Source organism: Pinus tabuliformis, chromosome J (genome assembly GCF_031772625.1).
Source record: "Pinus tabuliformis cultivar Carrire ecotype Pingquan chromosome J, CPIR1, whole genome shotgun sequence".
Taxonomy (NCBI): domain Eukaryota; kingdom Viridiplantae; phylum Streptophyta; class Pinopsida; order Pinales; family Pinaceae; genus Pinus; species Pinus tabuliformis.
In genome coordinates this window covers 1,439,798,127-1,439,825,835 of record NC_142295.1, presented here as the reverse complement: position 1 = coordinate 1,439,825,835, position 27,709 = coordinate 1,439,798,127, and the positions used below count along the sequence as shown (strand labels likewise).

At 38.9% G+C, this 27,709-nt stretch overlaps 1 protein-coding gene across 2 annotated transcripts; it reads left to right on the top strand.

Moving 5' to 3' along the window:
* The first annotated feature begins 1,821 nt into the window (after positions 1–1,821).
* On the top strand, positions 1,822–27,491 carry LOC149232773 (equilibrative nucleotide transporter 3-like). 2 transcript variants are annotated; one of them, XM_089379512.1, is made up of 11 exons: positions 1,822–2,252; positions 3,189–3,293; positions 5,223–5,314; positions 5,527–5,631; positions 13,683–13,838; positions 14,012–14,155; positions 14,267–14,372; positions 16,237–16,406; positions 16,607–16,764; positions 25,963–26,221; positions 26,896–27,491. In XM_089379512.1, the coding sequence occupies exons 3-11, from the start codon at positions 5,255–5,257 to the stop codon at positions 27,001–27,003; spliced, it is 1,266 nt and encodes a 421-aa protein (XP_089235638.1). In that variant the 5' UTR covers positions 1,822–2,252; positions 3,189–3,293; positions 5,223–5,254; the 3' UTR covers positions 27,004–27,491. The 2 variants fall into 2 exon arrangements, with proteins under 2 accessions (XP_089235638.1, XP_089235637.1); XM_089379511.1 differs by lacking the exon at positions 3,189–3,293.
* Positions 27,492–27,709: the final 218 nt, after the last annotated feature.

The window sequence follows — 27,709 nt, the reverse complement described above, 5'->3', positions numbered from 1 at the left end:
AGTAGTTGCAGTCCAGCCATGCGTGCGAACAAGAAATCTTTGTGGTAGAGGAGAAGTTTTAATAAGAGAAATAGGTTTTAGCCTTTAAAGCTTTATTGTTTTCTAATTTATTTTTATTAAGAACTTTTTTGAATTTCTAAGGATTTCATAACGAACTTGAAACAAATTTCAATATAATTTTAGAGGAATTTCGTGAAATTATTCATGTAGCGGGGATGACATAAAGATGCCCAATTTTAATGACACTATTTAGTAATGAAGGAAGAGATATTATTACTATGTGAAAAATTTGAGAAGAAATTGTGGAGTGATAAAGAGTTGGGAAAATAAAACTAAGATATTATAAGGAGTTGATCAACCCGAATTTAGAAAATAAAAAATATGTCTCAATCTTGACTAGTGCAAAGAAGAAAATAAACATGGTTAAAATAAAAAACAAACTCTCATGAGTGTCATAGTGAAATTGGAAGTTGGTCAATTTCCAAAAAACCATGGAATAAAAGAATATGTCACCTTTGTGACATTAAGCAAGCTGAAGATAAAAAACACTTTCTCTTATATTGTCCACTTCATAATCAAATTAAATTTAAATTTCAAAATATATATCCTACTATCATCGTTAACTTTTTAACTCAAAAAAACAATGGTGATATTGGGATGTTTCTCTTATAAGTTTTGAGCATAGAAATAGAATTCTAAAGAATTTCTAACATCTTCCCTTCTCAAAATCTAATAACCATTTTCAATGTTATTGGAAATTAATCATTGTGGACAAAAAATATAGAGAAATAAAAAATGTAGAGAAACAAAAATAAAAATTCAAAAGAAAATAATAATATAAAAAATTATCAACTCCAAAATAAAAATTAAATATTTGTTTTTTATTATACTTATTTAAAAAAACTACTCATATCATTAAAAAGAAAATGAACATTTTATTTGTGGGCCTAATGGTTAAGAACATGTGTTTCCTCCTAAGAGGTCAAGGTAAAGTATGTATATCTTCATAGACTTAGCAGTCAAATTGAAGCATGCATGTTTTCGTAGACTTAGCAGTCAAATTGTTGGGGAGAGGTGTGTCCCTTGTCCCACAAACAAAGGGGTCTCATACACCAATTTGATGTCTGCCTTGGCCGTGACCATGAAATTGGATAATAATAATAATATAATATTTATACCATTCATAAATTTTTTTAATTAATTAATTAATTTATTTACATTATAAAATAAATAAATCAATTTTTTTTTTTTTTTAAGTTTGGTAGGACTTTTTTTAAGTTTGGTAGGACTACACCTTCATCATGTCTAACTTCTCACCCCGAACCCAAGACTTCCAATTAAATGAGACTTCATTTCCACGATCATTATCAATTAAACTATCCCAAACAAACAAATAACTCATTTTTTATTAATTTTATAAAATTCTTTAAAAAAAAAATCTCCTTCTCATTATCAAAGTATTTGATTTCCATTAAACTATCAATTATATTCTAGAATATTTTATTTTTTCTATTAAAAATGAAACAAGCCTACCCTTTAAGTGTGATGATGGCTGGTAATTCTAATTGTCACAATGCAAATGGAACATGATTACAATGGTTACAATGCAAATGGAACATGATTACAATGTGAATGCAACACTTATAAATTTAAATATATTTATAATGTCATATATCAAAAAAAAAAGAGGGTTAAAATAAAAAAATTAGATTTAAAATGATATCACTCAAAAAATTATTTTAGGAACATCAAGTATATTTTAGGAACATCAAGTATCCTGATCTTTATTATACTTATCTCTAACTTAGGAAGCCATGCAAAGGCATTTGAATCCCCTACGTTTGGAACGCATCGCACCGCACGGATCCTCAATCGAGATTCCTCGTTGAAACGTCAGATTCCACGATATTCTGCCATTGAGAATCATCCCGCTGGCCACATACCCCTCTCAGTCAAAGGATGTTGAGGCAATGTGAACGCAAGGTTCGGATCTTGTAGTCAAATTGCCATGTGTTCCGGCTTCTGTAGGTTATGTTATAGTCATGCCTACAAGTTATTTATGGCAGGAATGTCAGCGAGTCCACAGCCCGATCAAACACGTTATGCTGTTTTACAAGGTGAAAAGATTGGGTATGCTTTGACTGCTGACGCGACAGCCAAGGAAGCCAGTCTCAATTTTTGATAGTAGGCGTGCGTCGTGCTAGTTGATTCAACGGCGGATTCAGGGCAGACTGCAACGGACATATGTCCAGGTGAGCTTCTCTGTTGAAAAATTTGCATGGGTTTTTTTTGTTGGGTATTCAGTTTATAGAGTTTGAGCTTGGACGGGGCGAAATTTTATCAGTTTCTGAGATGCAGCTTGTATCCTTGAAGGGGATATTGAAGAAGAAGAGTGATAGAAATAAAAATTTCTATGACGGGAGTCTTTTACTGGGAAGAATAGTGAAATTGGGTTCAGATTTAAGATCATGTTCTGGATGATACCGTCGTTGGTTGGGTAACCTGTGGAAGGAACGCTTGATGTTTAAGACATTAATTTGTGTTAAAGGCTTGGATTCCCTGCCTCCCTTGGGATATTTTGTAGATTGATTGAATTTGCCATAGTCCTGTGTTTATCCCCAATGCTGCATGCAAGTTTTTAATACTTCTCAGGCAGTGTATTGGCCTATTCTTAGTGATTCATGACTCCTTGGGGGATCCCTCTTCTTTCTCTCCTCATTTTGCATTTTATATTCTACATCTGGAGGACAGCATTTTATGTTCTACACGGCTTTTATATCTGTGTTATTTTGGTTGCCATTGTCTAGCTGTTCAGGTTTGTTTCGCTCTTTTGTATATTAGTGATAGGAGTTGCTGTTTCAGGTAGTAATTGGAGTTGCTTTTTCATATTAGTAATGTAAATGCCTAAAAACTTTGAAGTTACAGATTTACTGGAAGTAATTCCAGTTGCTACTCTAAAAGTATGTCTTAAGAGTAAGAGGATTATTAATGGGACATGCATGTAGTAGTACGAATTGCAGTTAGTGGACATGGAAATCACAAAGATAACTGAGAATAAAGGCGACAGAATAACATAAGGTGGAGCAATTATTTTTAAGAATGTATATATGGATAACCACATTGCACTTATCTGTTTATCAACCATTAATAGAACTTAGGATTCCTAATAGATGATGCATCGTCTGCAGGGTACATCGCCCTAAAACCAGTCTTATGGCCTGGCGAAAGAATAATGGTTAGGCCCTTGGGGTATTATCCTTAGCAGAGAACACTGTCCTACAAGCTTAGAATATGTAAGTTTTCCATAAACTTTGTGAGTAACAATTAAAAGAAAAATTTCCATAAACTTTGTGAGTAACAATTAAAAGAAAAATTTCCAAGAACTTTGTGAGTAACCACTAAAAATGTAAAGGACAATAGTATGCAAAGTTCAAACCCTAAGACCTGGTATGAACTATCCAAGATCCATGTATGTTTAAGACTTGTACTCTATGATAGACATGTATACAAACTGATAAATATGTGCATGTTGTTTATTGGCGAGAGGAGAGGAGATGTTATGGGTTCAAATTCAGAAGGGTAGATTATGTACACCTCTATAGATTTTATTTGTCAAATTATTTGGGGCAGGGGTTCTTTATCTCACAAACAAAAATTCTCGTACACCAATTTGGTGTCTGACTTGGCCGTGACCTTAAAATTAATTTATTATCAGTTACTTAACACAATTACCTTCTGCCTTATTAATATTCTGGTTCAATTTGCCTTTTGAAATTGGACCCTTTATGGCTATTCGGCTGTCAAATTTGGTCTTTCAGTATAAAATCCTCGACCTCTTTTATCATCAGCAAATAAAAACCAGGATTCTACAGGATCTTAGTGTTTCTATTCAATTTGTTTTATAATCTTTGGCTTGCTCCTCAATATCTGAATTAAATTTGTTCACTATCAGTCTTGACTCTTTGTTCTCTCCATTGGTCTATGCCCGATAGCAATTTACAATAAACTAACTATCCATATTCTTTCTTACAGCTAATCGCTGCATGCATGGAATACACTATTACTATGTTTGTAACCAACATAAAATGTGATGATTCATCACTTTGTATTTGTTTTTCCTATCACATTTGGGCCATCGCTACCTTAACTGGTAAAGGTACAAGTACTTGTATCCATAGTTACTAGACTCAGCTGAGTTAACTTGGCTAGTCTGACTCAACTGGGATCTAAATATGAGCTGATCAGACAAAGTCGAAGTCTAACTTGGTCAGAACTCGGGGTCTAACTCAGATTCGAGCAGAACTTGAGGGTTATCTCATAATCTGAGTTGGGCGTCTAACTTGGTCAGAACTCGGGGTCTAACTCAGATTCGAGCAGAACTTGAGGGTTATTTCATAATCTGAGTTGGGCTTGGGCAAGAATCAGGTAAAAGTTTACAGCTAAAAAATAAAATTTTTAGTCAAAGTCATTTTCTTTAACCCAACTTTCCTGAATTAACTCTTAAGTCTTGCCTGATTTTAAGTCAAACCTGGTTTCTTTGTCCATGCTGAGTTGGACCTAATGCTTTATCGAAACAGTTTCCTTAGTCAAACCTGGTTTCTTTGTCCATGCTGAGTTGGACATAATGCTTTATCGAATTAATGCTATTTCACGAAGACATATAATCGAGATTACGATCAGCTGTTGTTTCTATCACAATAGATTTACCTATTTGAAATCTGAGTGTCTTTAGAGCTAGAACTCTGTAGCAGTACCGGCAGGAGTATCGAACTTGAGGGCTTCCTACAAAGTCATATAGAGAAAGAGGAGTGTGTATAGGGAAGTGCACTACACTTGTTTGATACTTCCACACAATTTGAGTGCATGCCAATGGAAATGTCATTGTTGTTGAGTGCATGCCAATAGAAATGTCAATGTCAATGTGGTTGGATACACTGGTGTTCGCTACTTTTAGAAAAATTCTTTGTCAGATATGTTGTTTTCATGAAGTAATGTTTCGAACCATGAGGATAAAGACTTGGCATGCCTAAGACATACTGGTGTTATTTTTTTCTTGTATTTACTAATTTATTAGTGTTTCACCACTAATAACTTCATTACATAGCTGTCTCTTAAAGGAAAATGATTCCCGTTTATTTGAACGTCATAAACGGAAGGAAATTTAGCTTTAGATTAGAAAAATGAAATATATACTGAAAAATATGTTTTCTGATCAAATATAGGGCCGCTGCCTGATCATTAAAAGAAAGTAGCCATGACAATAAGCAATGATTTTGGACAGGATGAATTACTTAACGCTCGGATTAAAAAACAGGTCAGCATATTCAGTTCAGTTTTGTCTGCATCAGAGAAAAATGAATGAGTAACATTAAGTTTGCTTTGAACATTTATAGAATCATTTTAAAGATTCTAAATGAAAATTGCATGTGCTAATTTTGCTCAATTAATTACAGAATAAACGAGGAGCATACATAGTTTGTTTCTAAATGAAAATTGCATGTACTAATTTTGCTCAATTAATTACAGAATAAACGAGGAGCATACATAGTTTGTTGGCTTTTGGGAATTGGATGCCTTTTCCCCTGGAATAGTATGCTGACAATTGAAGATTACTATGTAGCTTTATTCCCGGTTAGTATTCTTAATTTAAGAAGTCTTCTCTTATTCTTTCTTAGTTTCTTGTTGTAATCTTGTGTTGGCAATACTTTGCTCCACCCATTAGATTTTTACCAACCAGTTTTATAGTTGCAGTGTCACTGCTGCTTAAAGATAATTAGAGGAAACAATACATCTACAAAAGTGGAGCATAAGATATTCTAGTTAAAAATTGTTAGCTCTGCCGTGTCTGATTAAGTTGGGAAAAAGCAAACTTGCAATGTATCATAAACATATGGGAATTCAAAATATTGGGAAGGAAATGTGCTTTTCTATTTGCATTCATTACTTTAGTTGAAGATAACATTTCATCAACAAAAGCTGTACACTGAAAATATAGAACATAGTAGGTACAAAATTTACATTTTAGGAAGTTGAGAGAGTAAGAGATACTAAGAACTCTCAATGCTGCTACTTTATAAGTTACGAACCGAAAATGCTCTGGTTTCCTTTGAAAATCTGCTGTACAAGCAGATAATAATCTCTACAAGCATTTGCTGATCCAGAATTAAGCGCGTCATAAAATTAAAATGAGATACCTCTGTTGGTGAATTAGACGGAAAAATAGGAAAGAATTACACACATTCAGTTATATATTGACCAAGGAAACACCATAACGAACTGGAAACCAAACACACACATAGACACAGGTTTTACGTGGTAAAACCTCGACAATGTGTCAAGGAAACATCCACGGGGCAAGGGATTGGAATATATTATTCAACAATGATTCTCCACTCATATACATTCCATGGGCATTCACTAGTTTTATATCATCGACCTCCGTTACATAACTGACAATTCGGTATAAAACTGACTAATTACATTTTACCCAAAATTACTAATTCATTGTCAAACTAACAAACTCCACCTTGACAACAATTTTCCTAATCCCTTGCCCATGCCCATTCATCATCTTTTCTGCAAGCCAAGAGAAGCTAAACACCACCGCAGCTTCTCTATTGTAACTGGCTTTGTGAACATGTCTGCACAATTCTCTCGCGTATGGACCTTTTGAAGAGCTACTTTTCCGCCATCGATCACATGTCTCAGAAAATGATACCTTACATCAATGTGCTTGGTTCTGCTGTGATAAGCAGGATTTGTAGCCAAGTGAATAGCGCTTTGACTGTCACAAAGTACATTCACTTTCTCTTGCGTCCTTCCAATCTCATCGAGCAAACCCTTTAACCAGATTGCTTCTTTACTGGCATCTGAAGCAGCTATATATTCAGCTTCGGTAGTGGACAACACAACTGTTTCTTGAAGCTTTGACATCCAACTAATTGCTCCACCTGCAAGAGTAAAGACATAACCTGTAGTAGATCTTCTTTTGTCCAAATCACCTGCATAGTCAACATCTACATATCCGTAGACTGATCCTTCACTACCATTAAAGACGATGCAATGGTCACTTGTGCCTCTTAGATATCGAAGCACCCATTTCACTGCTTGCCAATGTTCTTTCCCTGGATTTGCCATGAACCTGTTGACAACTCCAACTGCATGTGAAATGTCAGGTCTTGTAGATACCATCGCATACATTAAGTTGCCTACAACATTTGCATATGGTACATGAGCCATATACTGCTTTTCTTCATCAACTCTAGGACTCAAAACCGAAGAAAGCTTAAAATGGGAAGCTAGTGGAACATTAATAGGTTTCACATTATTCATAGAGAACTTTTCAAGTACCTTCTCCACATACTTCTGCTGTGATAACCAAACCTTACCATTTTTCCTGTCTCTGTGTATCTCCATGCCCAAGATATGTTTTGCTGCTCCAAGATCCTTCATATCAAACGTCCTAGAGAGTTGAGCCTATAACCTGTTGATCTCTTCCATGCTTTTGCTTGCAATAAGCATATCGTCAACATACAAAGCTAAGATAATGAATATGCCATTAAAACTTTTGAAGTACACACAATGATCATACTCACTTCTTATAAAGTTCTGGCTCACCATGAAGGAATCAAACTTCTTGTACCATTGTCTGGGAGACTGCCTTAGACCATACAATGATTTCCTGAGCTTGCAAACTAATCTTCTGCTGTGACCTCATACAAAACCTTCTGGTTGTTCCATATATATCTCTTTGTTCAAATCACCATGTAGAAAAGTTGTTTTAACATCTAACTGTTCTAACTCAAGATTAAGCAACGCAGTTAGTGCCAACACAATACGTATAGAAACAAGTTTTACAACTGGAGAAAAAATCTCATGAAAGTCTATACCTTCCTTTTGCTACCAGTCGCGCCTTATACCTTTCGATACTTCCATCAACTTTCTGTTTCAGCTTGAAGACCCATTTACATCCAACAACACTTCTCCCTTCAGGAAGCTCTACAAGATCCCAGGTATTGTTCTTGGCTAAGGAGTCCATTTCTTCTTCCATAGCCATTTTCCATTTCTTGCTATTTGTATCATCTACTGCTTCCTCATAACAAGAAGGTTCCCCATCTTCAGTAATCAAAGCAAAAGATGAAGCAGAATCTTCATACCTTTTGGGAGTTTTCCTTTCCCTTGTAGACCTTCTCAAAGCGACTGGTTGTTGAACTGGTTCAGAAACTTGCACTGGTTCAGAAGCTTCAACGGCTTCCTTTGTGTCTTCAACACCTTTTTCTCCAGAAGCCTCTCCTTCCTTTCGACTGTTACCGAAAGGTCTAGCCTCCAACTAAACTTGTTGATTCAGCGATACCTGTTCCTGTTCAATTCTTTCAACATTTGATTTTAACAAAGAGGATTCATCAAATGTTACATCTCTACTAATGACTATCTTCCGCAATGTAGAATCCCACAACCTATATCCTTTCACTGCATAGTCATACCCAACAAAGACATAACATTTCGACTTTGGATCTAATTTTGAACGCTGATTTTTGGGAATAAGAGAATAAGCATCACAACCAAATATCCTCAAATGTGAATAGTCACAAGACTGACCTGTCCAAACTTCTTCAGGAATTTTACAATCAATTGCTACTGAAGGTGATCTGTTAACTAAATAACAAGCAGTAGACACTGTTTCTGCCCACAACTCCTTTTGCAGGTTAGCATTGCTGATCATGCTTCTGGCTCTTTCCATAAGAGTCCGATTCATATGCTCAGCAACACCATTTTGCTGAGGAGTATAAACAGCGGTTTTGTGTCTAACAATTCTCTCATCCTTACAGTATTGTTCAAATTCAACTGAAGTGAACTCACCACCATTGTCAGTTCTTAGACATTTAATAGACTTGCCTGTTCTTTTCTCTACCATTACTTTAAATTGTTTAAAGACATTTAATACATCAACTTTCCTTTTTAGCATATAGACCCAAACTTTACGAGAGTAATCATCAATAAACGTTAAAAAATACAATGCACCTCCATATGACACAACAGGGGATGGACCCCACAGATCAGAGTGAATATAGTCTAAAACATCTTTACTATTATGATTTCCAACTTTAAATCTCTGTTTACACTGTTTTCCATACACACAATGTTTACAAAAATCTAACTTCAAGGATTTCAGATCGGGAAGAGATTTACGTTTCATCAGTATCTGAAGACCTTTCTCGCTCATATCACCCAATCGCTGATGCCACATACAAGTACCTGCTTCTTCCTTTTCTGACGCAACCGCTGCTTCACTGACCTGAGTACTTCCTTTTAACCTGTAAAGATTTCCGACTTTTTCTGCCTTCATAACCACAAGGGCTCCTTTAAAGACTTTCAAGATGCCATCCTGACCTGTAAACTTATAACCATCTGAATCCAACACTCCCAAAGAAATCAAATTTTTCTTCAAATCAGGTACATGTCTAACACTAGTTAATGTCCTAACTGTGTTATCATACATCTTAATCCTGATATCTCCCATCCCAACAGTCTGACATGACACATTGTTACCCATACAGAACTACCATTTACATTTTCATACGAGGTAAACCAATTTCTATGTGGGCACATGTGATGCGAAGCACCAGAGTCTAACATCCAGCTATCAAAACCCTAAGAGACATTACAGTCAGGTGAAGTTTCATCTATCATACATAATTCTTCAGCAAATAAAACTTCGTCTATCATACCTGAATCGACCTGATTCGCTTCCTTCTTCGGGTTTTCGGATTCCTTTCATTTCCAACAGTCCTTCTTCAAGTGTCCAATTTTACCGCAGTTCCAACATTTTGCCTTACACTTCTTTCCCTTCGATTTCGACCTGGAAGACCCCCTTGGTTTTTCTCCTCTTTCCTTTGAGCGTCCTCTAGCGACCATGGCTTCTGATGCAGCTGTTTCAATGCTGGATTTCCTTCGTACTTCTTCAGACAGGAGAGCTCCCACGACTGATTCAAACTTCAAAGGATTAGCAGAGCTGAAGCTGATTGAAGTTACGAAGTGATCCCATGATTCAGGCAGAGAACACAGCAAGGTTATGGCTTTATCTTCTTCCTGTATTTTGACTTCCATATCTGTTAATTGACATATTAGTGTATTAAAAACATTCAAATGTTCTGCAACGTTTGAACCTTCTTTCATTCGAAGACTGTATAACTGTCTTTTCAAATAAATTCTGTTGGTTAATGACTTTGTCATATAGAGTTTTTCAAGTTTTTCCCACAATCCTGACGCCGTAGTCTCTTCAACAATGTTGAAGAGAACTTCATCCGCTAGGCATAACCAGATGGTACTGAGAACTCGGGCATCCAAGTCCTCCCAGTCTGAAGTAGTCATGGTTGCAGGTTTCTTAGTTGCCCCATCCAATGCCTTGTGCAACCCTTGTTGCACAAGCAGATCCCTAACCTTCAGTTTCCAAAGAGCAAAATCGCTCTTTTCGGTGAATTTCTCCACCTCGAATTTTGCATTCGACATCTTGGCTATTTTCTAACACTTTCAATCTTCAGTCTAGGGTTTAAAAAAAAAAATTTCAATTGTCTTCTTCCAAAAAAAAAACCTCCAATGCCAACAAAGGATTTCCAAGTTTTAACTCTCCCTACTTCAATTTAAAAAATTTGCTGAATATTTTTCAGGGAAAAACCTTTGTTTTTTTTCCGATTCAAAGAAAACCCTTTTAAAAAAAACTTCTTTTCTCCTTTCCTTTAAAAAATAACTGCTTTCTTTTTCCTCACTTTCTCACATTCACCACTTTATTCAAAAAAAATTCTGAAACAAAAGCTTCTCTCAAATTTGACCACAAAAAAAATCTCGGATTCAACGCACAGGTCTAGTAGCACTGCTGGTAGCAACTATGGCAGCAAATGGATCAAACAGGCTCAGTACGCACTTCCTCTGTAGAATCTACACGTAGACAGCACACTCTCTGGTCTTCACACGCAGGGGAGACAATCATGTTTTGGTCTTCACATGCAGCAGACTCTCGGAACGCAGACAACACCCCGCCCTTCACACACCTTTGTGCAAACACGCAGCCACCAGACTCTCGGAACACAGACAGCACACGCTCTTCACGAACCTTTGTGCAAACACGCAGGGTTTTCTTTGCATGCAGATTCTGGACAGTATTCCACAGCGCTCTGGTCTTCACCTCACGCAGATCAGGTCCTCACACAGCCGCCGGTTCTCACCTCACGCAGATCAGGTCCTCACACAGCTGCCGGTTCTGGATTCACGCAGGCTGGATTTTCTGGACTCTCACGTAGGCTGGATTGCCTGGACCCTCACGCAGGCTGGATTGCCTGGACCCTCACGCAGGCTGGATTGCCTCTTCTTCAATGTCGGCTCTGGACGCTTCAACCTCGACTCACGCTAATACAGCCACCACGCCTTTTCTTCAACGCACAACCGCTTTCTTTCACGCCTAGGCTCACCGCCCTCAGAGCTCTGATACCACTTGTTGGTGAATTAGATGGAAAAATAGGAAAGAATTACACACATTCAGTTATATATTGACCAAGGAAACACCATAACTAACTGGAAACCAAACACACACATAGACACAGGATTTACGTGGTAAAACCTCGACAATGTGTCAAGGAAACATCCATGGGGCAAGGGATTGGAATATATTATTCAACAATGATTCTCCACTCATATACATTCCATGGGCATTCACCAGTTTTATATCATCGACCTCCGTTACATAACTGAGAATTCGATATGGAACTGACTAATTACATTTTACCCAAAATTACTAATTCGTTGTCAAACTAACAACCTGAACGAAAATTGAAAGTTTGGGGTCCAGTAGACTTCAACTTCAAACAGTTTTTCATAATTATAATTTACCTATAGGACAAGTTTCCAGGAAAACTTTCCACCGGAAGCAACATGGTGATCTCTGACCTGGATTCTATGCACATAGTTCTGCAATGCAATAACCCTAATGCTAAGTTGTCTTTGGATTAAACCTGTCCTTTCACTCTTAGGTGAAGACAATGATATAGATGATTTTCGTGTGTTCATGACTGAAACGTGGAGAGAGCACTGAACAGAAAACAAGATGACGCGCAAAATTTGCAATTTATATAATCTGTATACTTTACTATCATCTGATATATGTATATATGAGCTTACAAGAACCAAAATTGGGATGCACATGAATATTGAGATGAATAGCTTTCATCACTTGGTTTTTCTAAATAAAGCCTATCCTATTAAGGAAAACAGGGTGAAAAGAAAGTTTAAATAAGAAAAGAAAAATGCTATTTTGTAATAAGTGAGATTATATAATCTCATTCAATAAGTGAGACTATATAAATGAGATTATAGCATCTGAGTTTTCATTATTTGATCCTGTGTAGGAGATATTGATTTAATTCCAATCTGAATGTAGGAGAAATTGATCTAATTCCAACCTGAATGGAAAAATAATCGCTGAAAAGTGAAATGAGACAACCATATGGCCTGATTTCCAGTTGGACATTGGAGTTTTAGCTTATTATTTTCTTAAAACGTCTATTTAAAATCTCAAATTTCCCTTACTGTGCTTTACACACAAATTATGTTAAAAGTTTGTTAGAAAATTTTAAGATGGTTTTAGGAAACATATACACCTATAGAGGTTGACTTGAAATTATTAACCACAGTCTATACATCTCTGTATAAACAACTGGGGGATTTGATTTATCTGACAACCCTATAAATGGGATTTGAGCTTTGTGGCCAATCAGATTTCTAAATTTATTACAACTACTAAGGTTGATCGTTGAGTGACCACCATGAGAATTTTGAAATATGTGAAGGGTACTTTGTAAAATCAATTACATTATATGGTAGATGAAAGACTTTCTCAATTACAAGGTATATATATTCATATTAGGCAGGTTCATCCTTGATACTGCGTACTTTGGTCATTGAGTAAGAAGCAATATTCAATATTTTCTTTTTCTACTGAAACAAGGCATAAGGTAGCAGTCATTATAGCTTGTAATATATTTTTGGCTGAGGAGGATACTTACAAGTTACACAAAAGTGATCTCACTACATTTCACAAGGGTAAGTAGAGTATTTTGAAATTTATAAATATTTTTATTTTTTTAGGAATGGATGAAGTATATAAGTATATTGTTTTTATATTTGGACATTTTTATCTGGCTTGCAGATTCTAATAATATTTTACAATTTTCAAAACAGAAATAAAGTCAAATAATTGATTTAACTCTTGTTTGTCATATTTCAAAATATTCTTAAAATTTACCATGGAATTAAATTCAGCTGTTACATTCCATAATTGATCAATCAAGAAACAAAATTGCAATATTGTGCCATTTTGATCATGAAATCTATTTTAAATTTAATTAAAATAATAATCTAGTTATTTTACAAATTTAGAAATATGATTCGTTCATAAAACTTTTCAAAATTGAATCAACTGTTTAAAATGGTTTAATCTGCTGGTTTGTAATTTCTGCTGCTACTGTGGAAAAAAATTATATTATATATGTATACTAATTAATGTGATACATTATCAATCTGTTTGGCTTTTTTGTGATTACTTGTCTGAGACATTAATGGGCAACAGAGACCTACATTTCCTTATGTTACTTTATGATATTATTATTATTATTTTGTGTGTTGTTCTGCAGACATACCACTCTTCAAGAGTGTTGACTCTAGTATACCAGCCATTCGCACTGGTAACTTTGTGTATACTATCATACTATGAAGCTACTGTCAACACAAGAAGCCGGATTCTATGGGGATATGTACTTTTTAGCCTAAGCACACTCCTTGTTCTCGTTGTAAGTATTCGGAGATGAACTTGGTAGTTATGATGTTTTTTCGTAAACTCACTTTGTAAAGTTGCATTTTCGTTGTAAATATTCAGAGCTGAACTTGGTAGTTATGATGTTTTCCACAAACTCACTTTGTAAAGTTGCATTTTCCTGGTTTAACGATCATATTTTGTGAATAGTTGGACCTTGCAACATCCGGAAAGGGAGGACTGGGACCTTTCATTGGCGTATGTATAATAAGTGCAGCTTTTGGTATTGCCGATGCTCATGTTCAGGGAGGAATGCTTGGAGATTTATCGTACATGCATTCTGACTTTATTCAGGCAAGCCATAACCTCTGGTATTTGCATTCTTCATGTTGAAGATCATACTCGTAAGATATGGGTTTAACTTTCAAGTGACAACCACGGTTCTTTTTATGTATGTATGTGTAGTCTTTCTCAGCGGGATTGGCAGCATCAGGAGCTGCTACATCTGCATTGAGACTTATCACAAAAGCAGTGTTCGAAAGCTCAAAAGATGGCCTTCGCAAAGGAGCTTGTATGTTTATTATATCTTATATTTCTTATCAAATTTGGTATACAATTGTTGGAATTACAAGTTTGATGTGTGATTGTTTGATCTGTGAACTCTGCACGACCTCAATTTTTCATAGTTTTTTTTATAATATTGAATCTATTTATCTATTCAAAAACAAATTTAATAAAAAAAATACAACTTGTTGAATCTATTTGTACATTCAAAAACAAATTTTAAACAAAAAGATACAACCCTATAAACAAAAAATACAACGCTACGAAATGTTGTGACCAAATTCCAATCAAATATCGGAAACTAACCCTCAGCAAAAAAGTAAACTTAAAATAATTAAACTAACAGTCAGGAAAAAGTAAAAAAGTAGTGAATAAGATGAGGTAAACCTAAAAAGTATACCCTAACAAAAATGAAGACACAATGTTTTAAGAAAACACAATCACAATGTTTTAAGAAAACACAATATATACTTGAAGTGGAAGGAGATGTAAAAGTGAATGAAAGAGATGTGGATTGCTGTTATTTTTCATAACACTTATTAGATTTTATTTTTAAATTAAAAAATAACAGTTAAATCATATAAAATAAAATATAAACGTTTCAATTTTTTTTATCACAATGAAAAGGCCAAAACCAAGGTCATATCAAACAAAAACGCGGTTGTCTTTCCAACACCATCTAAAAAGAGTATCACAGGTATGTTGTCTTATCAACTATAATAATAAAAATAAAATGCAACGAAATATAGAATATGTTTTAAGATAGGTGTCCGAGTGTGAGCCAACGCTCTTCAGGGTGATGAATTAGGGCGTAAACCAAAAAAACTTATAAACAAATTAGACATCTTCAACAAATATCCAACGAACTCTTTCTTAGTAGCACAGGGCGCTTTCCTTACCATCTCAATAGCACCTCTTTCAATGTGTAACAACCCCCGATATGTCAGGAGTCAGTTAATAATAAAATATTCCTAAAGCCAACTTTGAAGAATATGCCTGAATAGCCACCTTGACCAAGTAAAACAGTAAAGGGAAACTAACCCCACGAATAAGAGAAGACGACACCATCGACTAGTCTTTAGAGTGACCAATGGAGTAGCATGCATGTCATTTTTGGGTGGTGAAACTGCTTAAATTCTCTTTCCCTGAACAAGTGTCATGACACGCATCAGTTGTCAATGATTCTTTACATGTCAAGTAGAGGGGGAGAAGGGCACTATGATCAATCAGCCCCTCATGTCTTAAGCATCCCTTCTCTTAGATGAACAACCTCCAGATTGGCCTTCCTATCGACTTTTATATTGAAGCTTCAGAGGATGTGGAAGAACTCCACTTGTCACTGAGATAGCACTTTGACAAATTTTTGATAGCTTTAGGGTTGTGGAAAGAGTTTGATGGCAGAGATATCTTTTATCATTATCTCTGAGAGCAATTAGGTTTTCTAAGGTCACAAGCTCTTTAGTTTCATTATTTATAACATTTCCTAAGCCCCAAGCAAACTCCATGGCGTTTTGTCCATCGCAGTTTAAAACCAGCCCTATGCACCTACAACCCCCTCAAAGAAAGATATGGCTGTTATCATCAATAAATAGTAAAAGAAATCTAGCTTGTATAAAAGATATTTTTTGATTAGTATAAATATTTATTGAGCAGTTATGTTATTATTTATCTGAGAATTGTTAAACTGTCTTTCTTAACAGTTTGATAGATGCTGGTCCATAGACAAGGTTTACTACTTTTTCAATCACTTTGTTCTATTATATATATATATATTTCTCTGTTCACAATTATGTTTCGTTTGTCCAATTTTTTTTGTTATTTATCACGTGTTTTATGGTTAAAGCTTGGACTCACATTGCGCTGTTTCGTAGTGTTATTCTTTGCAATATCTACCGTCTATGTGCTCGCATGTGTTGTTCTCTACGGTGTTGTCTTCCCACGCCTACAAATTGTCAAATATTACCGATCTAAGGCAGCATCTGAGGGATCAAAGACTGTTACCGCTGACTTGGCAGCTGGAGGCATCACAGTATCTCTAAATGTAAAGACTACCCTTCTCTTTTAAATGCAATCTACATTACTTCCAACGACCACCAAATTCATAACAGATAGAATACAAAGAAATAACTTCATCATCCTTATTTACTTTCTTTGCTGACTGTAAACTACCAAAAAAAATGCAGTTACTAATCTGGATTTTATGTTTTTAAGGAGAATAACATGGATTTTTATGTCTTGAAGGAGAAGGAGATAGAAGATACACAACGTCTAAACAATAGGGAGTTGTTGAGGCAGAACTTGGACTATGGGTTCGATGTTTTCATGATTTATGTGATTACATTATCCATCTTCCCAGGTTTCCTATCAGAAGATACAGGAAAACATGAATTGGGTTCATGGTAGGTCACCTATCTTGGTTTGATCTGTTACATTACATGAATGCTGAATTCATGAATGTTCTTAGAATGCTCTGTGATTTTTTTTTAATAATTAAACTTATCTGTCATATGCTCTTATTCCTATACAATAGTTTATATCTTTAATTATGTTGAAAGGAAAGTTGGCATTTCACTGATATGGGAAACTCAGTTACAACAATTTTGTTGTCTAAAAGGTTTCTTGACAGAGAGGATTGGGCTGTCCCACAAAAGTATGCTACATCATACCATGACCGAACGATATTAGTAACATCAAACACTAAGATTTAGCAGCAAAATTATCTGTCTTACTATTTCTTTGCTAAAATTTTGCCAATGGCCATAAAAGCTTTTAGATTGTTTGGGATACTCTCTTATAGGATGAATTTAAAGGGTCTCTAGTTTTTAGACTGTTTGAGATGCCTTCTTATAAGATGAGATCAAGGGTTTATTTATAGATGGTAACCATATATTTCAAATGAAAATTGGCAAGTACGACATTGGAGTCATCTTTCCCATCGAAGATTGTACAGGTTTGGGTTTCACAAGTGATTAATAGACGAGCCTTCCAATTGAATAGGATATATTCATTACAACCGAAGACATTTGTCTGAGTATACTCATGAAATATTATCCATAAGTAAGAAATCTTTAATCTGGTTTAGAATTGGCGTACATTCAAAAATTCACCTAACTGGTCCTAAAATTTTTAGAGATCTGTACATATCTAAAAGACAACTTTTTGGAAAAAAAAAATGAAAAACAATCTTCTGATTCTACTACTCATTCTGTTACTGTGCTAGTGAAAAGCCCCCATTAAACAATCAAATGGCATATTTTTTCCCAAGTTACAAAGCACAGCCTAACCCTTAGAAAAATGACACATTCACATAGGTAATGCTAAAAGGGGCTAGCTGGCAATAGAAGTTTGCGACAGGCCAATCAACATTTGAGTAAGTGACAACTCCAAATTTGGACGACCAAGCTAACTTATAGAAAGGAAAATTTGAAGAATTGTACGAGTATATACTATACCTATCTCCCACTTGGGGTGGATTTCTACAGTGTATAAGTATTAATGATTTTACTCTCCAAAAGTGAATTTCTTTCTTTTAGTAGTTAAGTTGTTTTTTAATTAAATTAAGTTGTTTTTTAATTAAATTATATATATATATATATATATGTATGGTTCACGGACTTCAGAGATATTTGTATCAAGTAGATAACTTAATAATGGGGCTTCAACCAATTTACTCATATATATATATATATATATATATATAAAATTTATTATAATGTATCAAAAATTTAGTTGTTGGTCTAAGGTGTTATAGCTTTATGTGTTGCTTTGAAGTGTTTTTTTTTACCATCTTTGTAGAATCAAGCATTGCAACAAAATAGAGTCATATGTCATGCCATTCACACTAACTATCACAGATGCCTGGAAATGAGGGTTGCCATCGAGCATTGATAAAAAGAACCAAAACTCAATTAGTCCAACATGTTAGTGTTGAAGTTCTATTCAATTCATATTGACATAAGTGGGAAAAAAAGCATATTTTGTCGTCTTTTTTCCACACCTGCATCCACTCTAGACCCTCCCAAGAAGTTATGAGATTATCCCAAACAAATTTTCCTTTAATAGATTTAGTTTGTTCCTTGCTTATGATCTATGTGATGAAAAAACTATATTCTACCCTAGAAAAAAAACTTTGGCTTGAATTTTGTAAGAGATTTAGGAAGAATAATTGAATGCCACCTACCTATCAAATCCATCTGGAGATAAGTTTTGACAAGATTACCATTAACCGTCTCCCCATACCACCATTTCGAATTTTTTTTAACCAATTTTCAAACATGTCAGGGCTACCATCTAACACATTTATTTGTAGAATCTAGTAAAAGACCATTAAGATCTAGAAACTTGTCATTAGATAGCTCCCATATTGTAAGGCCCACGAGTCGTTGTTGCGATGTGGAGAGTCGGCGTGGGCGCATGACATGTGAGTGACGAACTGGGCGGTTCAGCCGACGAGTTGAGGGCGCGCCTGCATGGTGTGACAAACTGACCGAACGAAGGAAACGAGCCAAGGAAACAACCGCATGAAGAGTCATCGCGAAAATGGCTAAGTGTTGGAAGTGTTGGCGAGTTTATATGGAGGGCGGTCCCATGTATGGCACCCACACCATGGGTCGACGTGAAGGAGGGGCGGTTCAACCAAATGGTGGGTCGACTTGGTAAGTCGAAGCCCCAACTGAAGGGTCGAATGCCATATAAACCAAGTAGAGGAATGGTGGAGAAAATCATCAACACATTCTTCAAGTTTTCATGCGAGCTAACTTGGAGGTCTGAAACGGTGGCGAAGTGCAGGTGGACTCTTGGGTTGAAGCACGGAGCCGAAGGTGAGCGCACATCGAGTGAAGGCCACAGGCTCGCTGACCGTAGGTAAGGTCGCAGGTCGGGCGCACACAACGGTGCGACGAGCTGGTCGAAGTGGGCAGTCAGGCAAAGGGAAATGCGATGGTTAACTGCAGGGTGGGCGCGCCTTAGCAACTCGGCGAGCTGAGGCGAGTGCACCTTGGCAACTCGACGAGCTGAGGCGAGCGTGGGTGAGGACGTTCAAGTTGGTTGATACGGCGAGTTGGAGTTAACCGTGGGTGGGCGACATGGTGACTCGATGGGTAAGGCCGCAGGTCGGGAAACTTGTCATTAGATAGCTCCCATATTGTAAGGCCCACGAGTCGTTGTTGCGATGTGGAGAGTCGGCGTGGGCGCATGACAGGTGAGCGACGAACTGGGCGGTTCAGCTGACGAGTTGAGGGCGCGCCCGCACGGTGTGACAAACTGACCGAACAAAGGAAACGAGCTAAGGAAACAACCGCATGAAGAGTCATCGCGAAAATGGCTAAGTGTTGGAAGTGTTGGCGAGTTTATATGGAGGGCGGTCCCATGTATGGGCACCCACACCATGGGTCGACGTGAAGGAGGGGCGGTTCAACCAAATGGTGGGTAGACTTGGTAAGTTGAAGCCCCAACTGAAGGGTCAAATGCCATATAAACCAAGTAGAGGAATGGTGGAGAAAATCATCAACACATTCTTCAAGTTTTCATGCGAGCTAACTTGGAGGTTTGAAATGGTGGCGAAGTGCAGGCGGACTCTTGGGTTGAAGCACAGAGCCGAAGGTGAGCGCACATCGAGTGAAGACCACAGCGCGCTGACTGTAGGTAAGGCCGCAGGTTGGGCGCACACGACAGTGCGACGAGCTGGTCGAAGTGGGCAGTCAGGCAAAGGGAAATGCGATGGTTAACTGCAGGGTGGGCGCGCCTTGGCAACTCGGCGAGCTGAGGCGAGCGCGCCTTGGCAACTCGACGAGCTGAGGCGAGCGTGGGTGAGGACGTTCGAGTTGGTTGATACGGCGAGTTGGAGTTAACCGTGGGTGGGCGACATGGTGACTCGATGGGTAAGGCCGCAGGTCGGGCAGCAGGCAAGGCCGCAATTCGAACAGTCAGGTGGGTCGAGTCGTGGGTCGGGTTGTTGGGCGAGCACACACAAGGTGCGACGAGCTACCGTAGCGGGCGAACAACTGAATGACGAGCACACTTGGTAACTCGGCGGGTGAGGTGAGTTTAGGTGAGGGCACTAAGTTGGTTGAACGGGAAAATCGCGAAATAGTGCGTTGGCGCAACAAGTTGCACAGACCGCGGATGGGTGGTTGGCACGGCGAGTTGAGGTGACCGCGAGTCGAAGTGTTGGGTGGTGTAAACGGTGAGCATGTGGGCACGCCCGAGGACGAGTTGGGCGACCTGGGAGTCAGGTGACACGATCGTGGGTATGACGAGCTGGTGAACGGGTGGAGCGCCCAGTGCGATGATGTGACAGTGCGACGAGTTGGAGGCTGAGCGTGGAGTTGGATGGCACGGTGCGGACGAGCTGCGGGTGTGCGTTGGGTGGGCGGCACGACCAGGCAGCACTGCACGAAAGCAGCCGAACGACGGGCACGGGCCGAACAACAAAGTTGCACAGTTGAGGCAGAAATTGTAAAGAGGAAACTTGGGGTTTCCCTGCAAAGACTATAACTTGCAGATTTTATGAAAGATTGTTATTATCATCGGGTAGACTCATATTTTAGGGAGTTTCCCCTCCCGTTAATTATCCGCTATGCATATGTGTAAATGGTAATAATGATGAAGATGACTAATTGAATGTTTCCGCTGTGTATGTGAATGTTATACTTAGAAAAGTGAAAAATAAACTAAGTATAGAAAGTAGGCATAGTCCACATTTGTGAGTATTGTTAAAAAGAAAATGGGTGGTGGTGCTGCACCCCCCTTCATGTGGTTAGAAGAGTACTGCCAAGGTAGGGGCGTGAAAAATGGTATCAGAGGTTGATTCAGTTGAACCAGGCTTACCGAAGGAAGTGTTACACTTTGTGATAGGTTTAGCAGGGGTGAAACTTCATGCTTGGGCCAAGCTGAACGAAAAGACATGGCAGGTTTGGAAGAATGCCAAGGGAAGTTCTTGCTGACCTTGTACAGGTTGAAGCAGATGAAAGAAGAGAACCCACAGATTCGAGATGAACTTGAAGTCTTGGAAAGGAATGTTGAAGACGAACTTCTTCGACTTGATTGGGCAATGAAGTAGGATGTAGCTGCAAATTGTGATGATGAAGAAGAGGAAGTCGTGATGTTTGAGGATGTTGCATATATTGCAGTGATGGAGGATGAACTTGAAATTGCTCAAGTTGGACCAGGATCGTGCAGTTTGCAGACATCGGTGGATAAGGATACTCACATTGAGGAGCCTCACGTTGAAGTAAGTATTCCTATTGTTACTTGTGTTTCATTAGAGTTTTTGGAGGATGGAAAGGGCAAAGTCAGTTTGCCGATGCAGTGGAAGATCTTGCCATGGATGTCTACGATGAGACCTTGTATGGAGAAGGAAGGACCATTGGCTATTGCAGAGCTTGTTGGGGCTGTTTGTGACCTTATGGCAGAAGGTGCAAACGCCCGTGACAAGGGAGGAATGTGATGATCATTGCGGAGGAATGGGTCATGCTTTAGCCATATGGAGAAATTGGCTAAGTGCCCGGCATGACTCGTGGATAGATTGAAGGAGGGCACACACTTGATGATACTTGGGTGGACTTCTCGTGGCCGAGACCAAGAAGCTGTCTTGGTGGAACCTCTAGTGGGGGAGCTATGGTGGAAGGGACTCATATGACTTGATGATATGGTTTGGGTGACTATGGGCACTAGACTGGATTGTAGACTTGGATGAGGATGACCGATGTTGTGATGGGTCTACTTAGTTGGACAACATGGGCAACTTGAGTCATGGACATCGAGTTGGAGAGATGGAGCATGGCAGTCTTATGCAGGGACATTATGCAGGAGCACTTGTAGAGGTGTCACTTATGGGCATCCAATGAGGAGTGCCAAGGCAGGGATGTTGTGCAGGTGGATTTGCTAATGTGACATGGAGATACTTTTACTTATGAGCCGATGGGGATGTTGTGCACTCTTGTACAACAAGGCCATGGACTTGGTTGGATTTGTGAGCAGACTATGGAGCATTTCTACTACATGGAGAGCTGAGGCATCTTGCAGAGACCTTTGGGGCCGAGACATGTATGCTTGCTAGGATGTTGGTTGGAGATGACTCATGGAGCTCATGATGACATGAGATTGTGACTTTTGGGGACTTCATATGATAGTGGACTTGGAGGATCTGATGCATTGAGGAGTTGAGGTCAGGGACTTTGATGCAGTATGGGGTGCATACTTTTGAGTACATTTATGGGTGTGCTTGAGAGAGTGACTTGATGTGGAGGATCGATATGAGACACTTTGGAGTGATGGAGTTGCAGCGATGATGATGCCTTGGTGGCAACACTTGGGCATGGGTTGAGCCGAGGCTTAACCACTTTTGGATACATGGGAGTTGATTGGTCTATGATCATGGGCAGCACATGGATGATGAGACAGGTGTATACTTGTTTCTTTGGCAGACTTGAGGGATGGCACATTACAGATATGATGGAGGTTGCTTCATGGACCTGGATGTGGCACATTAAGAGTCGGTTTGATGAGAGGATCTCTTCATTTTGAGGAGATGGATTTTACACATATGGATGATGATGTTGGGATAGATGCGACTGATTTGCAGCACATTGACACCAACATCATGGACAACATGTTGCAGATGAGATGGAGACTACTTCATGGACCTGGGCATGGCTTACATTTTGATGGAGATGGAGATGGATTCTTGATCGAGTTGATGTTGTGGCAGGATGTTGAGAGAAATGACTAATGATGGCATGAGGAAGTGCATTCTCATGGTTTGGATGTGACACTTGGATTAGCTACCCAACTAGTTTGATTCATGGGTGCTAGCAATGTACCGAAGTATGGTTGATTTGTGTTGGAGTATCACAGCAACAGTTCACACGATGACGATACATGATGGAGTCGACAAGATATGTTGCAGTGAGCATGTAGCTTGAGTTGGAGGGGCCAGCCTTCCACGGTGGGCCAGCATGTGGGGATTGCAATGAAGGTGGTTGATGATCATGGATTGAGGAGACTTTCCAATTCATGGAGACATGAGCCTTTATGGTTTGTGCGATGGCAGAGCAGAGGTGGGCAGCATGGACATTTTTGGATGTTGGAGCTAGCAACACTTTGCGATGTCGTATGACGGTATTGTCAAGGACGACAATGACTTGAGGTGGGGGAGGATGTAAGGCCCATGAGTTGTTGTTGCGATGCGGAGAATCGGTGTGGGCGCACAACGGGTGAACGACGAGCTGGGCAGTTCAGCCGGTGAGTTGAGAGTGCATCTGCATGGTGCGACGAGCTAACCGAATGAAGGAAACGAGACAAAGAAACGACGACACGAAGAGTCATCACGAAAATGGCTAAGTGTTGGAAGTGTTGGTGAGTTTATATGGAGGGCGGTCCCATGTATGGGTGCCCAAACCATGGGCTGACGTAAAGGAGGGGCGGTTCAACCAAACGGTGGGTCGGCTTGGTAAGTTGAAGCCCCAACCGAAGGGTCGAACACCATATAAACCAAGCGGAGGAATGGTGGAGAAAATCATCAACGCATTCTTCAAGTGTTCATGTGAGCTAAGAGGGGCGAGCTAACTTGGAGGTTTGAAACGATGGTGAAGTGCAGGCAAACTCTTGGGCCGAAGCATAGTGCCGAAGGTGAGCGCACATCGGGTTAAGGCCACAGGAGGCAAGGCCGTAGGCGAGCTGACTGCAGGTTGGGTGAAGGATGAGCACACACGACAGTGCGACGAGCTGGCCGCAGCAGGCGGGCAGGCAAAGGCAAATGCGACGGTTAACCGCAGGGTGGGCGTGCCTTGGCAACTCGGCGAGCTGAGACGAGCGCGGTTGAGGACGCCTGAGTTGGTTGACACGACGAGTTGGAGTTAACCATGGGTGGGCAACATAGTGATTTGATGGGGAAGGCCACAGGTCGGGTAGCGGGCAAGGCCACAGTTCAGATAGTCGGGGGGGGTCAAGTCGTGGGTCGGGTTACTAGGTGAGCGCACACAAGGTGCGACGAGTTGCCGCAGTGGGCGGACAGCTGAACGACGGGCGCACTTGGTAACTCAGCGAGCAAGGCAAGTTCAGGTGAGGGCATCGAGTTGGTTGAATGGGCGAACCACGGAACGATGGGTTGGCGCATTAAGTCGGGCAGACCGTGGATGGGTGGTTGTTACGACGAGTTGAGGCCACTGCGAGTCAAAGTGTTGGGCGGTGTAAACGACGAGTGAGTGGGCGCGCCCGAGGACGAGCTGGGCGACCCACGAGTTGGGCGACCCGCGTGTTGGGTGACATAGCCGTGCGCACGACGAGCCGGTGAACGGGTGGAGCGCCTAGTGTGACAGTGCAACAAGTTGGCGGTTGAGCGTGGAGTTGGGTGGCACAGTGTGGATGAGCTGCAGGTGTACGTCGGGTGGGCGACATGACCGGGCAGCGTTGCACGAAAGCAACCAAACAACGGGCGTGAGCCAAACGACGAAGTTGCACGGTTGAAACAAAAATTGTAGGGAGGAAACTTGGGGTTTCTTTGCAAAGACTGTAACTTGTATATTTTACGAAAGATTGTTATTATCATCGGGCAGATTCATATTTCAGGGAGTTGCCCCTTCTAATAATTATCCACTGTGCATATATGTAAATGGTAATAATGATGAAGATGACTAATTGAATGTTTCCGCTGTATATATGAATGTTATATTTAGAAAAGTGAAAAATAAACTAAGTATAGAAAGTAGGTGTAGTCCACACTTGTGAGTATTATTAAAAAGAAAACGGGTGGTGGTGCCGCACCCCCTTCATGTGGTTGGAAGAGTACCACCAAGGTAGGGGCGTGACACATATGGCCATCCAACTCATCCAACTCAAGAACCTTAGAAAACAGCTCCATCTTACCTCTCACCCTTCACTACTACCAACCATCTTACCCCATCCTCGAAGGAACTTTTAGTGAGAAGAATGACTGCCTCCCACCAAAGTGCCTACCCATCTTAAGCCCTTTTCTTACAGAAACTTGGGTTGCCAAAGTTATAATCTTTCTAATGGATGTGCTTCTAAGAAAAAGCATGGAACATCTAGCCAATCTGTTTCCAAAGGTGCTTGGAAAATCCATACAAAAAATATGCTTAATTTGCTCATTGGTTCTACACTGAATGTTTGAAAGGCCAGTCCTGGCAAGTTTGTTTTTGTTTCTCAGCCCTTAAGAACATACTAGCGAAGAACATCTCCCAGGTGAATACTATTTTGCTTTTAAATTATTAATAAGTGAGTGTTTCCTTAAAATTTTTATTTTAATTCTTTGAAACGTCTTTATTCATAGTAGTTCATTAGCCTTACTTCTAGACCCAAGAGCGGTTCTCAAATGCTATGGCAGCACTTCCTCTATTTGGGTTTCATTCCCTTCTATTGTAGGCTAACAAGGCAAATAAAACCAACAGAAGGTTCTGCTTATCATTCGGTGCCTGGATTGTGCATTACCCAAATAAGCTGAACAACCACATGTTAAAGACAATATTGAATATTCTATCTGGGTCAGATACAAAAATTTGTAATGGATGGAAGAGTTTTGAAATGAAGTTTTGTGTGTCTGGTTTTATGATTTTTGTACTGACTCTCTATTATCGCAGGTATGCCGTTGTTTTGATAGCAATGTATAATGTTGGAGATCTTATCGGGAGATACCTTCCCTTGATCGAAACTATAAATTTGGAAAACAGACGCTGGTTAACAGTTGGAACGCTTGCTCGATTAGGATTGATTCCTTGTTTCTATTTTACTGCAAAATATGGTACCCAAGGTTGGATGTTGTTCTTATGTATTGTGCTCGGTGTTTCCAATGGATACCTTACAGTTTGTATATTCACTGCTGCACCGAAAGGATATAAGGTTGGTTTCTCGCTGCTTCTTCCCTCTGATTTCGTCTGGAAAGTTTAATTTATTATTAACGTTAGTGTTACATCTATGATCCTAAACAACCTTGTTCTGATTGTTAAAAGTTGTTCTTGGTTGTGGGATGAACATGTGTGTTTGCTTGGATTCCCCTCTATGGTACGTGTTGCATAGGTGCATATAATACACAGTGAGTGGTAAAACAACTAATAAACTGTTGGATACACTATGTTTGCCATTTTGGAAATCACTTACTATGGCTTTGAAATCTCGTCTCCTCTTATGTGCTATTTCAAATTGGTGGTAGGTCTGGTTTGCAGCAGCATATAAGTCCCAACCTTCCATGGCCGTCTGCCAATGGTGGTGTCCACAGAGATAGCTGCCCTTTTACTATCATAATAGTTAATTGGTTACAAGGATGAATATATATGCTAACTTGGCCTACCCCTCATCTGTAGAATCTGTTGTGTGGGTGTGCATGTGCCAATAAATATAGTGAATGATAAAGAGATTACCCCAAAGGGAGGAATATATTTGGTGGTACCTGGACATTTTTGTAATTTCATTTTATTGTGTTATTTAACTGTCTTTAGGCTCGGACAAATAATAGGATGATAAAACCAATATATTACTTCTGCTTGCCCACTAATGGAAGTATGGACATTTTGCAGGGACCTGAACAGAACGCACTGGGAAATCTATTAGTACTATTTTTGATATTAGGACTATTTGGAGGATCTGCTGCTGGTTGGCTATGGCTAATAGGTAAAGGCTGGTAAATCCTGTTGTCATTCAACTTCAAGTTCTTGAGTTGAAAGTATTAGTCTCGGCCTAAAGATCAAGACATAGCCAGTCAAATTTCATTCAAAAATATTCCTCAACCGAAAGAGTTCAAATAAGGTCGGGGTGAAGTTAATGTTTAGATTATTAGAAATTTGCTCTATATTTGAACTGGGGATGGCTCTTTCTCATTCTCTTATATATATAGGCATTTATAGTTGCGTTACCTCATCTGCACCTATATATTTTTTCCTGAAGTGGGAAGATACAAATCTCTCAACAAATCTCTCCACTTCGTTGTGGGGAGATTCAATTCTTTCAATAGATCTCTTACCGTTTTGAAACTATTGTCAGTCTCATTGTGGTTAGTCTTATACTTGGGGTTTGGGGCCTGGTATATAAGGGGTTTGGGACTTTGTATAAGCATAATACTATTTGTTTTATTTTACTTAATAAAGATATATTTGCTTTATTTTTAATTATAAAATAGTTTTTTTAGTTATATTGATAAGTATATTTATTTTGGAATAGAGCTTTTAGAATTTTAATTAAATTATTAATAATTATTAGATAGATGGCAAGGATATAAACTCTATGGAATACTCTAGAATATTCATAATAATATACACAAATCAATGGTTGAAATTAATAGTTATACTTTTTATTTTTTTTAATTAAATTGATTAATTAAAAAAAATGTCATAT

Excerpts from the sequence above, each read along its gene's own strand:
- LOC149232773 (XM_089379511.1), top strand. The coding sequence starts at position 5,255 with ATGACAATAAGCAATGATTTTGGACAGGATGAATTACTTAACGCTCGG. Across the intron at positions 14,156-14,266 it reads TGCATTCTGACTTTATTCAG|TCTTTCTCAGCGGGATTGGC; the intron begins GCAAGCCATAAC and ends ATGTATGTGTAG. Across the intron at positions 14,373-16,236 it reads TGGCCTTCGCAAAGGAGCTT|TGTTATTCTTTGCAATATCT; the intron begins GTATGTTTATTA and ends GCTGTTTCGTAG.